This window comes from Mixophyes fleayi, chromosome 10 (assembly GCF_038048845.1).
Source record: "Mixophyes fleayi isolate aMixFle1 chromosome 10, aMixFle1.hap1, whole genome shotgun sequence".
Taxonomy (NCBI): domain Eukaryota; kingdom Metazoa; phylum Chordata; class Amphibia; order Anura; family Limnodynastidae; genus Mixophyes; species Mixophyes fleayi.
The window spans coordinates 58,107,361-58,123,326 of NC_134411.1; the positions used below are offsets into that span (position 1 = coordinate 58,107,361).

General features: G+C 42.2%; 1 protein-coding gene across 3 annotated transcripts in view; it reads right to left on the minus strand.

Moving 5' to 3' along the window:
- Window positions 1-15,966, minus strand: part of TSNAXIP1 (translin associated factor X interacting protein 1) — a 403,075-nt gene that overhangs the window by 65,578 nt on the left and 321,531 nt on the right. For all 3 annotated transcript variants that reach the window (XR_012679541.1, XM_075188810.1, XM_075188811.1), the window contains exons 13-14: window positions 15,063-15,172; window positions 4,402-4,525 (exon numbers count right to left, since the gene is read on the minus strand). Coding sequence is in view for 2 of the 3 variants with exons in the window: in XM_075188810.1 (XP_075044911.1) it covers window positions 4,402-4,525; window positions 15,063-15,172 (234 nt within the window). In the remaining variant the exon portion in view is untranslated. The remainder of the gene's footprint in view (window positions 1-4,401; window positions 4,526-15,062; window positions 15,173-15,966) is intronic.

Consider the following 15,966-nt stretch of genomic DNA (forward strand, 5'->3'; position numbering starts at 1 on the left):
TGCTCTTGTTTCCCCCTATAGTACAAAAATATAGTTGTAGGTTTATTGGATTCTGTCAAAAATGGACACTAGTGTGCATGTGTTTGTGGTAGGGAATTTAAACTATAGGCTCTAATATTGCAAAGATTTGTATGAATGATTCAATATTCTCTGGCATGTGCTGCGGTTAAACAAAGAAACAATAATAATAAAATTTAACTTCTCAATCTAGCCCCCCGACCTGCCCCCCCCCCGACAGGAGAGATGGGAGGAACTCCAAGGCCCTGCAAGAGTTCTTGAGGCTGCATAACCTGTATGATACGTGGCGGATCTCTGATCCTTTAGCTCAAGACTACTCCGTCTATTCCCCCGTCCATAACACATATTCACGAATTGACATGATCCTGCTCAGCCACGACCTGACCCTTAAACTCCTTAATTCTCGTATTCACCCAATTACATGGTCAGATCATGCCACAATAACCTCAGACCTTTCCTCACTAGCATTACGTCCCTCCTCCTTTTCCTGAAGGCTTAATGAGTCTTTACTCCATGACCGAAAGACAGTGGCACACCTCAACTCCCTTCTGTCTGAGTATTTTGAAACAAATGATTCCCCAGACATTTCACCTATAACCCTCTGGAATGCTCATAAGGCCGTCATCAGGGGTCATCTATTAGCCCTAGCTGCGAGTGCGAAAAAGGAGAGATTAGCTAAAACTCTACGCTTTACTGCCTCCCTCCAACAGCTAGAGACCCAACATAAATCTAACCCAGCCCTGCCATTCTAGAACAAATAGTCTCTGCGAAAGGTGAACTTGACCTTCTGCTCTCCCACCAAGTGGCCAACAAGCTGAAATGGCTGAACCAACGTTTTTATGAAAAAGGTGACAAGGCTGATAAGTTATTGGCCACTCGGCTCCGGACCAGGATCTCCGCCCGTAATCTCCTGACTATCAGGGACTCCTCGGGCGTGCTGGTTTATGACCCTAAATCAATTCGTTCTGAGTTCCAGAAGTACTATCTAAAACTGTATAATCTCCCTCAGCCCCCTGATGCCCCCCGCCCGCGCAAACATGCGGAGTGCATAGAAAGATTTCTGACGGAAGCCAACCTTCCTAAACTGCCTCCCCAGGCAACAGCTCACCTTAGCGAACCCATCACCCTAGAGGAGCTGGAGCAGGTTATAAAAGCTCAAAAAGCTAACAAGGCACCTGGACCCGATGGTTTTTTGGCGGCCTACTATAAGAGGTTTGCGGCTCTCCTGGCCCCTCATCTTTCCACCCTCTTTAATTCCATTCTGAAAGGTGCCTCCTAGCCCAAGGAATCTCTGGAGGCTCGGATTTCCCTGATTCACAAATAAGGTAAAGACCCCCATAGTTGTGCTAGTTATCGCCCGATATCCCTGCTAAACAACGACATAAAACTCTATGCCAATATCCTCGCCAACCGGCTGAACTCCGTACTCCCTGCCCTTGCCCACTATGACCAGGTAGGCTTTGTCTCTGGTAGACAGGCCAGGGATAATACAAGGAGAACCATTGACCTTAACCATATACTTAACACTAGGAAAACTCCCTCAATTATTTTATCCCTAGATGCTGAAAAGGCCTTCGACAGGATCTCCTGGCAGTTTCTGACCCATACCCTACGGCACTTTGGCCTGTCTGGAGATTTTCTGTTGGGTATACAGGCCTTATTCTCCCACCCCTCTGCCAAAGTCATGGTCAATGGTTCTCCTTCAGACCCTATTTCAATCACTAACGGCACACATCAGGGATGTCCTCTCTCCCCCTCATTTTTGCCCTGGTCATTGAACCCCTGGCAGCCACTATCCGAGCCTCCCCAGATATAAAAGGTGTGAAGACGGGGGCACTGGAGAGTAAGCTCTCTCTGCCGATGATGTGCTTCTTACCCTTCAGCAACCGCTAATCTCCCTGCCCAACTTATTCAACCTTTTGACTAGATATGGCTGCTTATCTGGATATAAAATTAATAAAACACAATCTGAGGCCCTGCTCCTTAACCTTCCCTCCCGGGATTGCCATGCACTCACCTCTCACTTTCACTTTCGCTGGCAAAAGAAAAAACTAAAGTACTTGGGGATCTACATCACCACCTCCTATGAGTCTCTATACCAGGAGAATTATCCAGGTCTTTTCCTCAAGCTTAGGTCTGATATTTTTTCCTGGCGATCCATTATTATCCTGTGGCTGGGCAAGATCATCGCTGTGAAAATGACAATCCTCCCCCAACTCCTTTATCTATTCCAGGCACTCCCTATAAAGATACCTTTCTCCGAATTATATTCTATGCAACGACACTTGACCAAATTTATGTGGAGGGTCAGGTCCCCCAGAGTTCAACTAGCGCTACTTAAAAAACCTACAAACTGTGGTGGTAGAGGCTTCCCCGACCTTATAGCCTACTATTGAGCAGCTCAACTTAGCTCAGTGGTGTCCTCTTATGGTCCTCCAGCCTCCCACTCGTGGACAGATATCGAAGTTGCTTATCTCTCTTTGCCAGATCTGTTGGGTATATGGTATTACCACCCGTCTGCAGGATGGCCTTGATTAAATGCCTCCCTACCTTAGTATTCGCTGCTCTGACCTGGGAGATCTGTAAGTGTCACCTCTCTGTGTCCCAACCCCTATGTCCATCATGCCCCTGTGGCACAACCCCGCTTTTCCCCCAGGTATGTTCCAATCCTTTTTTTAAGGCATGGACTATAGCAGGTATCCGTTTTGTTGGGGACCTTCTGGTCCGGGGGAAGCTCATACCCTATGATGTTCTCTGCTCTAAATTCCCTGATTTCCACCTGCCTCTCTATCAATACCTACAGGTTAGGCACTTCCTCCACTCTCTCCTGCGAGGCGACGCACCTTATATCACCTCCCCATTTGAAACTCTCTGCCTTTCTTCCCCGCTGCGGTGGGGTATGATTTCTTCCCTGCACAACCTACTCCTGGAAAATATGCTGACAACCGGGAATACCCACGAGAGGGAGTGGGAGAGGGACCTTGACCCTCCCCCGGAGGAGGATTGCTGGGAGATCATCAGATTAAGTGTGGCCTCAAGCTCTATATACAAACTAATTAAAGAGAATGCATACAAGCTCTACTATCGATGGTATCTTACACCCGATAGGCTTGCACGGATGTATCCATCTTCCTCCCCTACTTGCTGGAGGGATTGTGACCATAGAGGAACTTTATTTCATATCTGGTGGTCGTGCCCGGTCATCTCCTCCTTCTGGGATAGGGTTGCTGGTCTCCTCTCCTCCCCTCTCCAATGCCCTGTTAGAAAGGATCCATGGTCATTCCTCCTTTGTTACCCTATACCAGACCTGGATCCCCATTCAGCAAAACGGACTTCACATGTCTTAGCGACTGCCAAGTGTCTGATAGCTAGGTCAAGGAAACGTACAGAACCTCCTCGCGTCTCTTCTCTTATCTGGTCTATTGCCAATATGGAGAAAATTATCTGCCACCTGGGTGATAAGGAAGACAAGTTCCACCAAGTATGGGCTCCCTGGCTATATCTGTAGTCCCCCCGCTCACTTCCTTTCGAGTAGCCTCTCCCCCATGTGATTATGGGCCTACCGGTTTTCCCACATTCCGTGATATAGTTCTGGCAGCTTTCCCACCTGTGGGTTTCCTACTTCCCCTGGCATGCAATAACTGACGACCAGTCCCCCTCCCCTCCCCCCTATGTCCCCCTTAATTTACATTGCTATAACTTGATTTAGTTAGTTTAGTATTATCGTTTACATGTTTTACTACAAATGGCACTCTTACTGTGAAATGTGACACTGGTTGGTTTATTTGCTACCACTATTTCCTTTATGCTTGTTGTCACTTGTGTTTGTATAATAAAATTTTCGAGTTAAAAAAAAAAAAAAAAGAAATTTAACTTTTCACCAGATTCATTTGGTTGCCTATTGTCTTCTCTTGTTTGGTTTAAATCTTTTGGTTTTGTTAGTATTCTATATAAATTACTTGCTCGTAGGCAGACCTTATAGACTTAATTAAGTAACAAACTAACTGAATTAATAAATTTATAAAGACTAGTGCATTAACTGCATTTCAAGCAGTAAGTCCTTGCATGATTTTCAATACTCCATTTATAGTTATGAACTAGTTATCTACAAGAACTTGTAGCAAAATACAGATAAACAACTATTTTTCTATTTTATAGCCTACTGTTACAGTAAAATAGTGTTAACTTTCACAACAACAATTAACTGCCAATGTACATTCACTGGGTTATATTATTATTATCATTAATATTTCTTTGCATAACGCCAGCATACTTTGCAATTGTATTGCTTACTATGAACATTATTTTGCTTAAGTTTAGCTGTATATTTAGTTCAAACTTTTGTAAGATCCTCTATATAGAGCGGTGATAATTGACAGTAACCTCAGTGAATAAAGACTTGTAGTTAAAGTTTTCATCCTCAGGATTAAGCTGGGAATCTGCAATGTCCAAAATCTCCTGCATTTCATCTGCACTTTTAAGGTGAAATACTTTCTTGAGCTGTATCCTGTGAGAAAGAAAAAGGCAAATGATAACTGTTTTTAAAACTTTTAATTTTGAAATGACAACATGTGCAATCAGTACAAATGAGCAGCACAAAAGTGTTCAATGATAAGCAAAAAGGGAAAAAATCTTGAACAACAGAAAAATATCAAACAGAAAAAATGTCAGCATGTCAATTTCAACAGGGGAAATGTAAAAAAGGAAGGGAAAATGGAAACTGAAGAACTCAGATATCAACAAATAGTAAATCACCTATTAAACCCAGTAATTTATACTACAAAATCAAAATTGGAGTTGATAACAATGTCAAAGGTCTATGTGCACTAATACTTGATTGTATGGTATCATAAGAAGAAAACAAGATATTTAAAGGATATTAGGAGTTGGAGAGATAAACAAGGCTCCCAGATAGAATCAAATTTATCCGCTTTTTCTTGAAATTGTAATGTCATTTTTACCATGGAGGCTATAAACCATATTTTTCTTTTGACATTATTGGAGGGAAGGTAGAGATGAATACTTTCCAGTATTTAGCTCTTGATGTTTTAGCTGTATTTAGAATATGAGAAGTCAATTTAAAAGATTGGATGGCATAAAAGGGTGGATCATCAAGAAAGATGAAATTTAGTATTAAATATATGTTCAAGCATCGTTTGAATTTGCCCAAAAAACTTTGAAATCTTAGGCCAATACCACCAAGTGTGGATAAAACTTCCTCTTTGTCAACAGTCTCCCCAATATAAAGAAGAAGAAGATGGAAATATTTTATATAGCAAGGGACTATCTTGTATAAATGTATCTTTTATTAAGGTGGAAATGGAAGCCTTGCCCACTTTACCCCTAATTCTAGTCTACATTTCATCATCCGTGAGTACAGGTCTCTTTCACAGTCAAGTTTTTGATTTAGAGATAATTCAGAATTAAATGTGCATAACATATTGTGAAAGTTAAAGTTATAGCGTTTCTACTAGGATTATAATAACACATTACAGTTAACTAGTTGACCTATATGACATGCATAATATTTGGAGATATATGGAAGTCCCCTGCCCCTCTCAACAGTCAACCTAACCAAAGTAGAGAATGTCAGTCTAGGAGAGTTACTCATCTAATTAAACTTGTTTATTGAGCTCTGTATCTGTTTAAGAATACTCTGTGAGACTTAAACCTGTATTTTATGAAACAAATACAAAATCCAAGAAAGAGAGTTCATTTTAAAAGAAGCAATATGACCAAACCATGACGTATCTGCCCCTATGCATACAAATTCTTTTGAATTTCAGAAAAAGAACAGGAAGAATTTTTTTTTTTTATTGAGAAGCAAAATTGGTTGTACAATAGATAATAGTTTTCTATCTGGGATGCAGCGTCGGACTGGCCCACCGGGATACCGGAAAACTCACTGGTGGGCCCCGCTGCCTCACGGCCACACCCCTTTTTAAAAGTGGGCAGAGCTACCCCTGGGGACCCGTTGTCCCCACTAGGGAGCCCGCTGTCCTCCTCCACATCCCCGTTGCTTCAAATGTGATCGCAGCTGCGATCGCATTTGGATGATGACAGGCTGTCACAGCCTGTCATCTTCCAAATGCGATCGCAGCTGAGATCATGTGACCCGCCCCCTCCCCTCCCCTGTCAGCTGATTGCCTGATGGATGCCTGAGAGGCTGTCGGGAGCATCAAGGAGCTATGAGGCTGCTACAATCAACAAATGGGTAAGTAGCTTTCAGCCACTTGTATATATTTTTATTTTATGTGCTATCACTGTGTATATACTGTATATATATATATATATATATATATATATAGATGATTTAGGTGGCACTATTGCAGCTATAATATGAAATGGGGACACTCAACAAATGGGTAAGTAGCTTTCGGCCACTTGTATATATTTTTTGTGCTATCACTGTGTGTATATATATATATATATATATATATATATATATGTGTCATATATATATATATACATATATATACATATATATATATATATATATATATATATATATAATATATATATATATATATACATATATATGTATGAATTAGGTGGCACTTGTCACGGGCACTAGGAGTCTTTACCCAGGGATCACCAGGTGATGGACTTACCAGAGTAGTATAGATGGTAATATGGTACTCTGGTAGCGGGGTGATCACGGAACAGGAGACAGCAGATGGTAGAGAATGCTCGTGGAAAGTCTATGACTAGCAGCACTGGTAATATACCGGTAGTAGTACACGAGGAACTGAATGGACAAAGGAAACGTGAGGGTAGTCAGTGGTCTGCGGTAGCAAGTTGTACCACTGCTATAGTGAGGAGGAATGTCCAGCAGCAACGAGGAGGTGATGAGAGTCAGCGGTCTGCGTTTAGCAAGTTGTACCGCTGTCTATGTGAAGGAATGGAATCCAGGTGGAGGTATCCGGGAAGTCAGTGGTCTGCGTTAGCAAGTTGTACCACTGCTATGTGAAAGGATACAGAAACAGGTGACTCGGGAGACAGGGATCAGTGGTCTGCCTCTAGCAAGTTGTACCACTGAATATATAAGTGAGGAGGAGCACGGGGAGAGAAATGCAATACAGAGTCTACACGGGCACACTGAACTTGATCCCACGATGATATGCACAATATAGTAATGACTGAACAGCACTGCACAATAATACAAAGTCACAGGAACTATCCGGGCAACAGGTAACACAGTCAAATGATGGCAATAGTCTCAGCGGATAGTAAACTCCAGGGGAGAACAACTCAGTCCAGCAAGATATGCAATACACCAGCACAGTCAATGAGAAGTATGCATACCGTGGTTCAGGAGCAGGCTGTCAGACAGGAGTGCAGAGATACCTGAACGGCTGGAGGCCGGCAGGATGCGAAGTCCCAGGAGGGCAGAAGCGGTAATCAAGTAGGTGCAGCGCACAGGTAGGTAGACCAGCGGAGATGGGAACAAATACTCAGGAAGCAGTAGTATATAGGACTGGACACCTGGAGAACACTGACGTGTAGAGATGGTCTAGACGAGATGAAAGCAGCGAGGCGTTGATCCGATGCAGACAGACGAGTTGACACAGGCAGGAACACTGTAGAAGCACGGAGAGCGGATCAGCTGGCTGCAGACACGAATAGAACTGAAGGGTAGCGGCAAGCAGGACACTGCAGGTACACGGAGGCAGCGGATAGGAATCAGCAGGTGCAGTCTCGATGAAACACAGGAGAGTTGAGATGAACTGGAACTGTTGAGCACGGAGACAGCGGATAGGAATCAGCTGGTGCAGTCTCGATGAAACACAGGAGAGTTGTAGTGGGCTGATAGCTGTAGTGCACGGAGGCAGCGGATAGGAATCAGCTAATACAGTCACGATGAAACACAGGAGAATTGAAGTGAGTTGATAACTGTAGTGCACGGAGGCAGCGGATAGGAATCAGCTAATACAGTCACGATGAAACACAGGAGAGTTGAAGTGAGTTGATAACTGTAGTGCACGGAGGCAGCGGATAGGAATCAGCTAATACAGTCACGATGAAACACAGGAGAGTTGAAGTGGTCTGATAACTGTAGTGCACGGAGGCAGCGGATAGGAATCAGCTAATACAGTCACGATGAAACACAGGAGAGTAGAAGTGGTCTGGAAACCACAGGAATCAGCAGGAGCTGAATACACGAGGAAACACAGGAACACCTTCAGAGGCTCATGGGAATGAGACTCCAAGATCAGGCAACGAGGTATTGAACACAGGTGCTTTAAATAGGGAGTGTTGCCTGATCAGCCAATTAACTAAAAGGAACATGAACTGAAGGTTTGAAAGGGCTGCACATGCGCAGACCCTCAGGATGGTGGACGGCCACGGTTCCTAAATACACGGGAAGAAGCACTCACAGTCCGGTGAGTGACAGCACTATTGCAGCTATAATATGAAATGGGGTCACTATAGTGTGGCATTTGTGAATTTTTGGTACTGCTGTGTGGCATAACATGGCACTACTGTGTGGGATAACATTGAAGGCACTCCTGTGTGGCATAATATTGTGTTTGGGGGCACTAATGTGTGAGATAACATTGGGTGCACTCCTGTGTGGCATAATATTGGTTGGGGGCACTCCTGTGTGGCCTAATATTGATTGGGGGCACTCCTGTGTGGCCTAATATTGTTTGAGGGCACTAATGTGTGGGATAACATTGGGGGCACTCTTGTGTGGCATAATATTGTTTGGGGGCACTCCTGTGTGGAATAATATTGTTTGGGGGCACTCCTGTGTGGCATAGGGGGACTGACTATACTAAACTATAGGTGGGCTGCCGTTCTACACTTAACTATAGGGAGGGGGGCTGCCTATGCTAAACTATAGGGAGGGGGGCTACCTATGCTAAACTATAGAGAGGGGGCTGCCTATGCTAAACTATAGTGAGGGGGGCTGCCTATGCTAATCTATAGTGAGGGAGTTTTGGGCCTTTAATTGAATGTGGGGCTGAGTGTGGGGAGGAGGGCTATCTATTAAATGTGAAAATTAATTAATGCTGGGAATGGTTGTGGGAAATGGATGTATTAAATGTAAATGCTATTAATTTATTGCTGGGGCTGTTTGGAGGGAGGGTATCAGGTTCTATTTATTAAATGGGAATACTATTAATTTAATGTTGGGTCTGGAGGAAGGCCTAAGTATTAATTGTGGGTCCTATTTATTTAATGACGAGTCTGGTTGGAATTTTCTAAATGTACCCATTATTTTTTCCAAATAGGGCCCTCAACATTTTAGGATCCATACAAGCCGCAACTAAAGAAACCAGATGGTAAAAGTGACAAGAACAGGTAGGACAGTCTGTCAAATGTTTTGAGTCTAGTGCAGGCTTGGCTAACCTGTGGCACTCCAGGTGTTGTGAAACTACAAGTCCCAGCATACCCTTCCAGCAATAAGCTGCTATATATTGGCAAAGCATGCTCGGGCTTGTACTTTCACAACACCTGGAGTGCCACAGGTTAGCCAAGCCTGGTCTAGTGGGACAATCCCGATTTTTGGTGACTGTTTTGCCAATCTAAGGGGCAGGTCAACACTGTGTACTCTTTATATACACACTACATTATTTATATACTACACTATGGTGCTAGCTGTCCTTCGTGGGCTGACCACTCCCCCACTAGTGTCTGGTCACGCCTCTATGATGGCTGGCCACACCCCCTCTGGTGGGCCCCTAGCGTTGCAGTCCCCCGGTGGGCCCTTCATGCCCCAGTCCGACACTGCTGGGATGTGTAGGGGGAGAGCTTTCAATTTGGAGTAATTTATTTTATATCAAGAAATAGCCAAGTATGAGTTTAGTCATTTTTATAAATTCGGTAGAGAGAAATGAAGAGATGAAAGAGTAAGGAGTATATCATTTGCAAAAAGTGGCAGCTTATAAACCTCACTCCGCACATAGATCACCACAATATTCAGGTTATGTCAAATAAGGTCCATTTACGGGTTCAATAACAAGTGCAGCCAGTGCAGCCAATGACAACACTGTCTAGTGCCATTTCCTCTTTGAACAGGAGCTGAAACTGAATATTTTATCGCCAATCTGGCTGAGGAGTTACATAAAGTAGCAAGTATAAAGGGCCTCAGAATCCGATCAAAAACTTTTTGGGCAACTAAATATCAAACCAAAGATGCTGTTTTTAATAAATGTGCACAGTTTAACAACAAATAAATATTCCAGGCTGCCTGTGCACCAAAAGAAATTATATGAAGTTCTAGGAAATATGCATTGATTAGAGGCAGTTAAATATAAGACACACTGAATCAATTTTCCAAACCTTTTCTTCTTCGTATTGACATCTACACTCACAGTACACTTACCCATGACACCCAATGATTTAAACATAACTAGAGGGTTAGGTACTATGTGTACATTAATTATTCATTCTATGAGTTTGGAGTTTCTTGCTCCAAAAGGGCACTCCCACGATATATGTAGGTATGTCCCGATTTATCCACAGTTTCCCCAATAGCTGACACATGTGAATGGTATATTTTCTGCAATGTTGAGGGGATCATATAACATCCTGTATAAACTTTAAATGTGTTCTTTTACAGCTGTACCTATGTAATATTTAGCAATGCGTTGCTTGATAAGCAACAATCCCTCTTGTTCCAGGTTTATTCAAAGGTCTTTCTTCCATTCTGATTTAAAAGATTCTAGGATGCATCCATCAAGGATAATATACTGTAATATAGCCTGGCTAATTAGTCCTAAAAAGTAATGTATTTTAATGAAATTATAGAATTATAATCTACTTTTATAGAACATGAGAGCAGGATGGACATTTCCATCCTGCTCTCCTTATGAATAACTTCTGTAGTCATGAGTTTATGAGTATAGTACATGACTATTTGCTTGATGGCTGAGGAATAAACCATATACTGTATGATCACTAATGGTCATATTTGGTCAAGAGTAAAGTTACATGCTACAATAAAGCTTCTATACAACTTACAGCCACACTCAGACTTTCCATTTGGCCATACTTCACAACTAAGAGAAAACAAACAAACAGCACCAAAATATTTCCCAAAGAAAGAGATAGTGAAAATATGTATCTAAAGAGGCCTCTATACATACACAAAGCAAATGCAACCTTTTGGCATAAACCCCAGATAGCAAAAAAATTAAAAATATCAACAGCAATAAAACCTCACAACATTTAAATAAAAATAAATGATTTTAAAAGGAACCTGCTGCAATTATAATTATTGTTTATGACTGATTTATAATGGGGATCTTATTCCCATCAGAATAGCAATAATTTTATAAGGAGAACTAAAGGATTTCATTTTTTTCCTATTTTTTTTTCCTATTTTACAATCTCCATAAAGTGTAAAAAAGTTTATACCATTCCAAAGTCTTTAGCGAAGTACTGTACTTTAAAGCTACATGTAATCCTGTACCCAGGACTTAACTGTCTTTGGAGGCTTGCGTCCTGGGAGTATAGTGACAGGGGAGGATCCTCTGGCTGTGGGCAGCCCAAAGCTTCCTCGGGCACTGGAAACAACATGTCCCAGCATAGTCGAGGACCAAAGAAACATGAAACAATGTCAAAGCTCACTAGTTGCCAAAAGATTTGCGCCAATAAAGGAGGAGAAGTGCAGAAGAATGGCCAAAGAGAAGGGAGATACTGGCTTTGCTGGGACTGCAGCCTTACCAAGCAAAGTTGCTGGAGAGAGAATAGTACTACAGCTAAGTCCACCTAACCTGCTAGGGAGCATAAGTGTTGATGAAAGAGTGGGAACTGTGGGAAACAAAATTAATAAAATTAAAGAGGGAAAGTCATTACTCTGCGACTGAAGGTAATAAGGTAGACTATAAAGCCATTAAAAAGAGCTGCAAGTTTAACAGATAGAGTGCTAATCCGACAGGGAAAGCTGCAAAGTTATTAGACAGGGCTGCCAGAATCACAAAAGGAACTACCATTCCCAGAGGGGAGTCGGCCATTGCCAAAAAATAAGTTGTCAGAATTTAAGTGCAAGCTACCAGAGAATGTCCAGGTCCAGTCCAAATGTCCAAGTGAGGTTCAGGTCCAGTCCTGAGGGAGACAGGAACCGTTCCAGTTGTTTGCAGAGCATTCTGATTTGTTTCAGGTGTTTGATTTATTACTTTTTCTATGAGGCTTATTGAGCAGAGGTCACTAGTTTTCTAGATCCGATGCGTGTCCACGGCAAATGTGAGAAACCCATTACCTTCTGCACCACACCATAATACATGGGGCTGATCATCAGTACTGTGTCCCACTGCCCAACACTGCCAGGACTACTATTTTCCTTATCTTCTATGCACATCTGTAAATATTCTTGTTATTAGGGCTATGACCAACATCATTTTCTTCTTCCTATTAATAGTCAATAATGCTTTTGGGACCACCATTATCTTCTCCTTATTAACAATAAGCAATATTGTGACTATTACCCCCATCAAATTCATCTTCAAGAAAAAGAATCAAATTTCTTAATTGCTCTTATTTTAAATGGACTTAGTGTAACTCTCATAATTTTGTAACTCAGAGAACAGTTTTTTTTTATTGTCTTTCACATGCTATTTATGTTCACAGCAGCCTAAATAAGTTACCTACCTGACATTTTTATTTCTAAACAATAAATGAACAATACCTCATTACAGGGCCGTTTATCCCATTGAGCACAATGGGCAGGTGCCCGGGGGCCCTGCAGCCCAGGGGGCCCGTCAGAGGCAGCACAAAAAAAACAAAAAACCTGTAAGTATTTTCTTCTTTTTTTTTCAGGTTTTTTTTTTTTGTGCTGCCTCTGACGGGCCCCCCTGGGCTGCAGGGCCCATATATATAATCACTTTTTATATATATATATATATATATATATATATATATATATAGGGGCCCCGGTGCACTGCTTTGCCCGGGGGCCCAAATTGTTGTTAAGAGGGCCCTGCCTCATTATGCACCCCAACCCAATACAGCTAAATTATCTAAACATGCCACTAGGTAGAAACAGAAATACATATTAAGTGCTTTGACATGATAGAACCCCTATGCCACCATGTCTGTTGTGTTGCTGGGAACAGGCTGGGCTTGCCTTTCCACCATCCCTTTCTTTATCCCAAATGTGCCCTCTAACCACAGTAGGAGGGGCTTAAGCTGCTGCCACCACTGGACTCCTTAGCAGCATCCAGAACCGTGTCCTTCTGGGTAACTGTCGCTGCTAGTGTACCCCCTTCATGGTACACTTGGGCTGGTATCTCTGACCTCTTGCCTTCAGATCAGGGTTGCTGTGGTTGGTTCCCCCTGGCCTATCACACTGGCCAGAGCTGCAGGTAGTGGGCAAAGCGCTAGTACTGGAATGCTGTGCCAAAACCTCAGAACAGCCAGAAAACGGATTAGATTTGGGTCTAATCTGCAGGTCACGGGAATTACAGCAAGTAAGAAGGTGTCAAGCAGGACCTTGAAGCAAATGATGTTTATTAGCTCAAGTGTCCTAATAAGGACAGTTCAACACTAATGTATGGTACTAGTGATCAGAAGGTCAGATTAAATAATGATACAATTCAGTGCAAACCAGTGCTCTTTTTATACAGTTTTGGAGACTTAGCTTGGCAGGAGGTAATACACCCTCCTACCCCTTTAAGCTATCTGGACTGATTCATGCAGCCTGCACAGGAATCCGCCCAGAGTGGTTAACACCTTTTTACACTGAAGCAGGGGGAGTGTCTCAGCCCACTCTCCACTGTGTTGCCTGTCTGTCTGGGGCAAGAGATTTATCTTTTAAATCTCCTGTCGAAAACTACCTCCAGGGACCGGCTCTCCCCTCTGGCCGAAAATAGTACCGGAGGGAGAGAAGACCAGGTGCCAGGGCAGCAGCCCCTGCCTGTCGCTATCTGAAGCTCTTTGAACTCACTGTGCGGCTTAGCCTCCTAGGACCCCCAGGAGGCGCTGCACCTCCTGGATCTATTTGATTCCAGGAGGCTGCTATGGAAGTCCCTCCGGTAGCCACTGAAACTGGCTGCCAGGGAGTGAAGGATCCAGGGCTGCAGAGCCCCCGCTGGACCACCAGGAACATGATAAGTACTTTTCTTTATTGTACACACATACACATACATCCTACATTTAAATACACATTTACATTATACACATCAATAATTCACATAGCTACACTCCCGGTGCCTAGCGCTAGAGGTTAACCCTTGCTGCACGCCAGCTAACTACCGGTGCTCCAGGCTTATATACATTAATTTTTACATTTATTTATTTCAATAAACATTTATAACCCCTACATGGCTGCTGCGCCAGTTATTACTCTCCCGGCTCCACAGAGCACACTGCACAGTACATTTAGACACTTTAATATACATATATACACTCTTGAACTCTCCGGCACCTTGCGCCGGTGTTTAGCCCATTGAATGCTGCGACGCTCTGTGCTCCCTTCCACTCTTTTAAAATACATTTTCACTTTAATTAAATACATTCCCTTTAACCCTTTAATCACATTTCACACAGCACCTAGCACCGATGTTTTAACCTCTCCGGCGCCAGGTATTAAACCTCCCTATGCCGGACTTAATTTCAAGATGGCCAATCCACTCGGGACCCGGCCACAGGTGCTTTTTCTATTAAAAAAATTATAGGAAACATGTGAAAAAAAAGAACATGAAAAAATTAAAGAAATGTCCAATGTATTCCACAACAAATTCGCAATATGTATCTTAAAGTCCTAAAGTCTCATCAAGTATACTCCAGTACAGCTAGAAATCTTTCTTTGGTGATGCAATAAGCTTGCCATCTTATAATGGTATAAACACATAAAACAAATAAGAAAAGAATAGCATAGTGCAATAAAATTCTTTAAATAAGTGACTTTTAACTGTTATAACATTACGCAGGAAAAGGTGGACTGTGACAAACATATGGATGTTACATTACACAGTGTCCTAATAACATTTCAGACTCTACTTATACAGTTTTGAAAAGTGACTGCTGTCAAATGATTTCATTATTTCGGCAAGCATTTTCTTGTCGTATTTTATATACAGTTGGAAAAGCCTTACTTGAACTGGTCTCGTGTCAGTAAACCATCATTTGAACTATCAGCAGCTGTAAGTTCCTTCAGAAGGTAAGTGTGTGTGTTAAGCAAGGCGGAGTACAAATCTTCATCCACCTGTAAAACAGACCTTACACTTTAATAATACATATAATAATATGCACAAACCCATACAATGGTCTAATAATACTTAAAAGTGGTTTTCAGTCAATTTTGAATACAACATTTTTCTCCAAGTAGAGATCCTAAATTGCTGGAACATTGTATTTTATTTTTGACCAAACATAAGGGTCTTTTTCAAGGTAACTTATGTGTGCACGAAAAACGTTGGAGAGTGTGCACTGAGTATGAGAAAGGAAAATACCTTCAGTTTAACAGTTTGATGTGTAGCATTGTCTGGCAATATCCCGGGATACTTTAAAAGATCTGTTTATTATATGACACCTTCCCTCTTCTGTTCAGTAGGCATATCTGTACCCCTCAATTTTAATACTCATATTCTGTTCAGTAAGTGTTTTTGTCTAGTGTGAAAATGAAAACTTTGTTTATTCAATTAAAATATATTGCACTAGATTTTTTTTCTTTTCCTTTTAAACATAACATCTATATCCTGATGACCATATGAGGTAATATATTTAGTGATTGAAATTTCACTTCAGAGTGAACCTTTGGGATGTCTCAAAGATTATTATTGCAAGATTTTCAAAGAAAATGTCTTGTAAGTGTTAGGAACTCCTCCAGCCGGCACGACCCAACCCGGAGTCTACTCTGCCAGTCAGGTGTTCACTGGAGCCCTGATGCAGACTGACAGAGGGTCGTGAAGTGTGTACCGGCTGGGGAGAACCCAGGTAAGTGGAGTGGAGTCCAAGCAGAGGTCAGGGGCCGGCAGCAGACGACAGTACCAATAAATG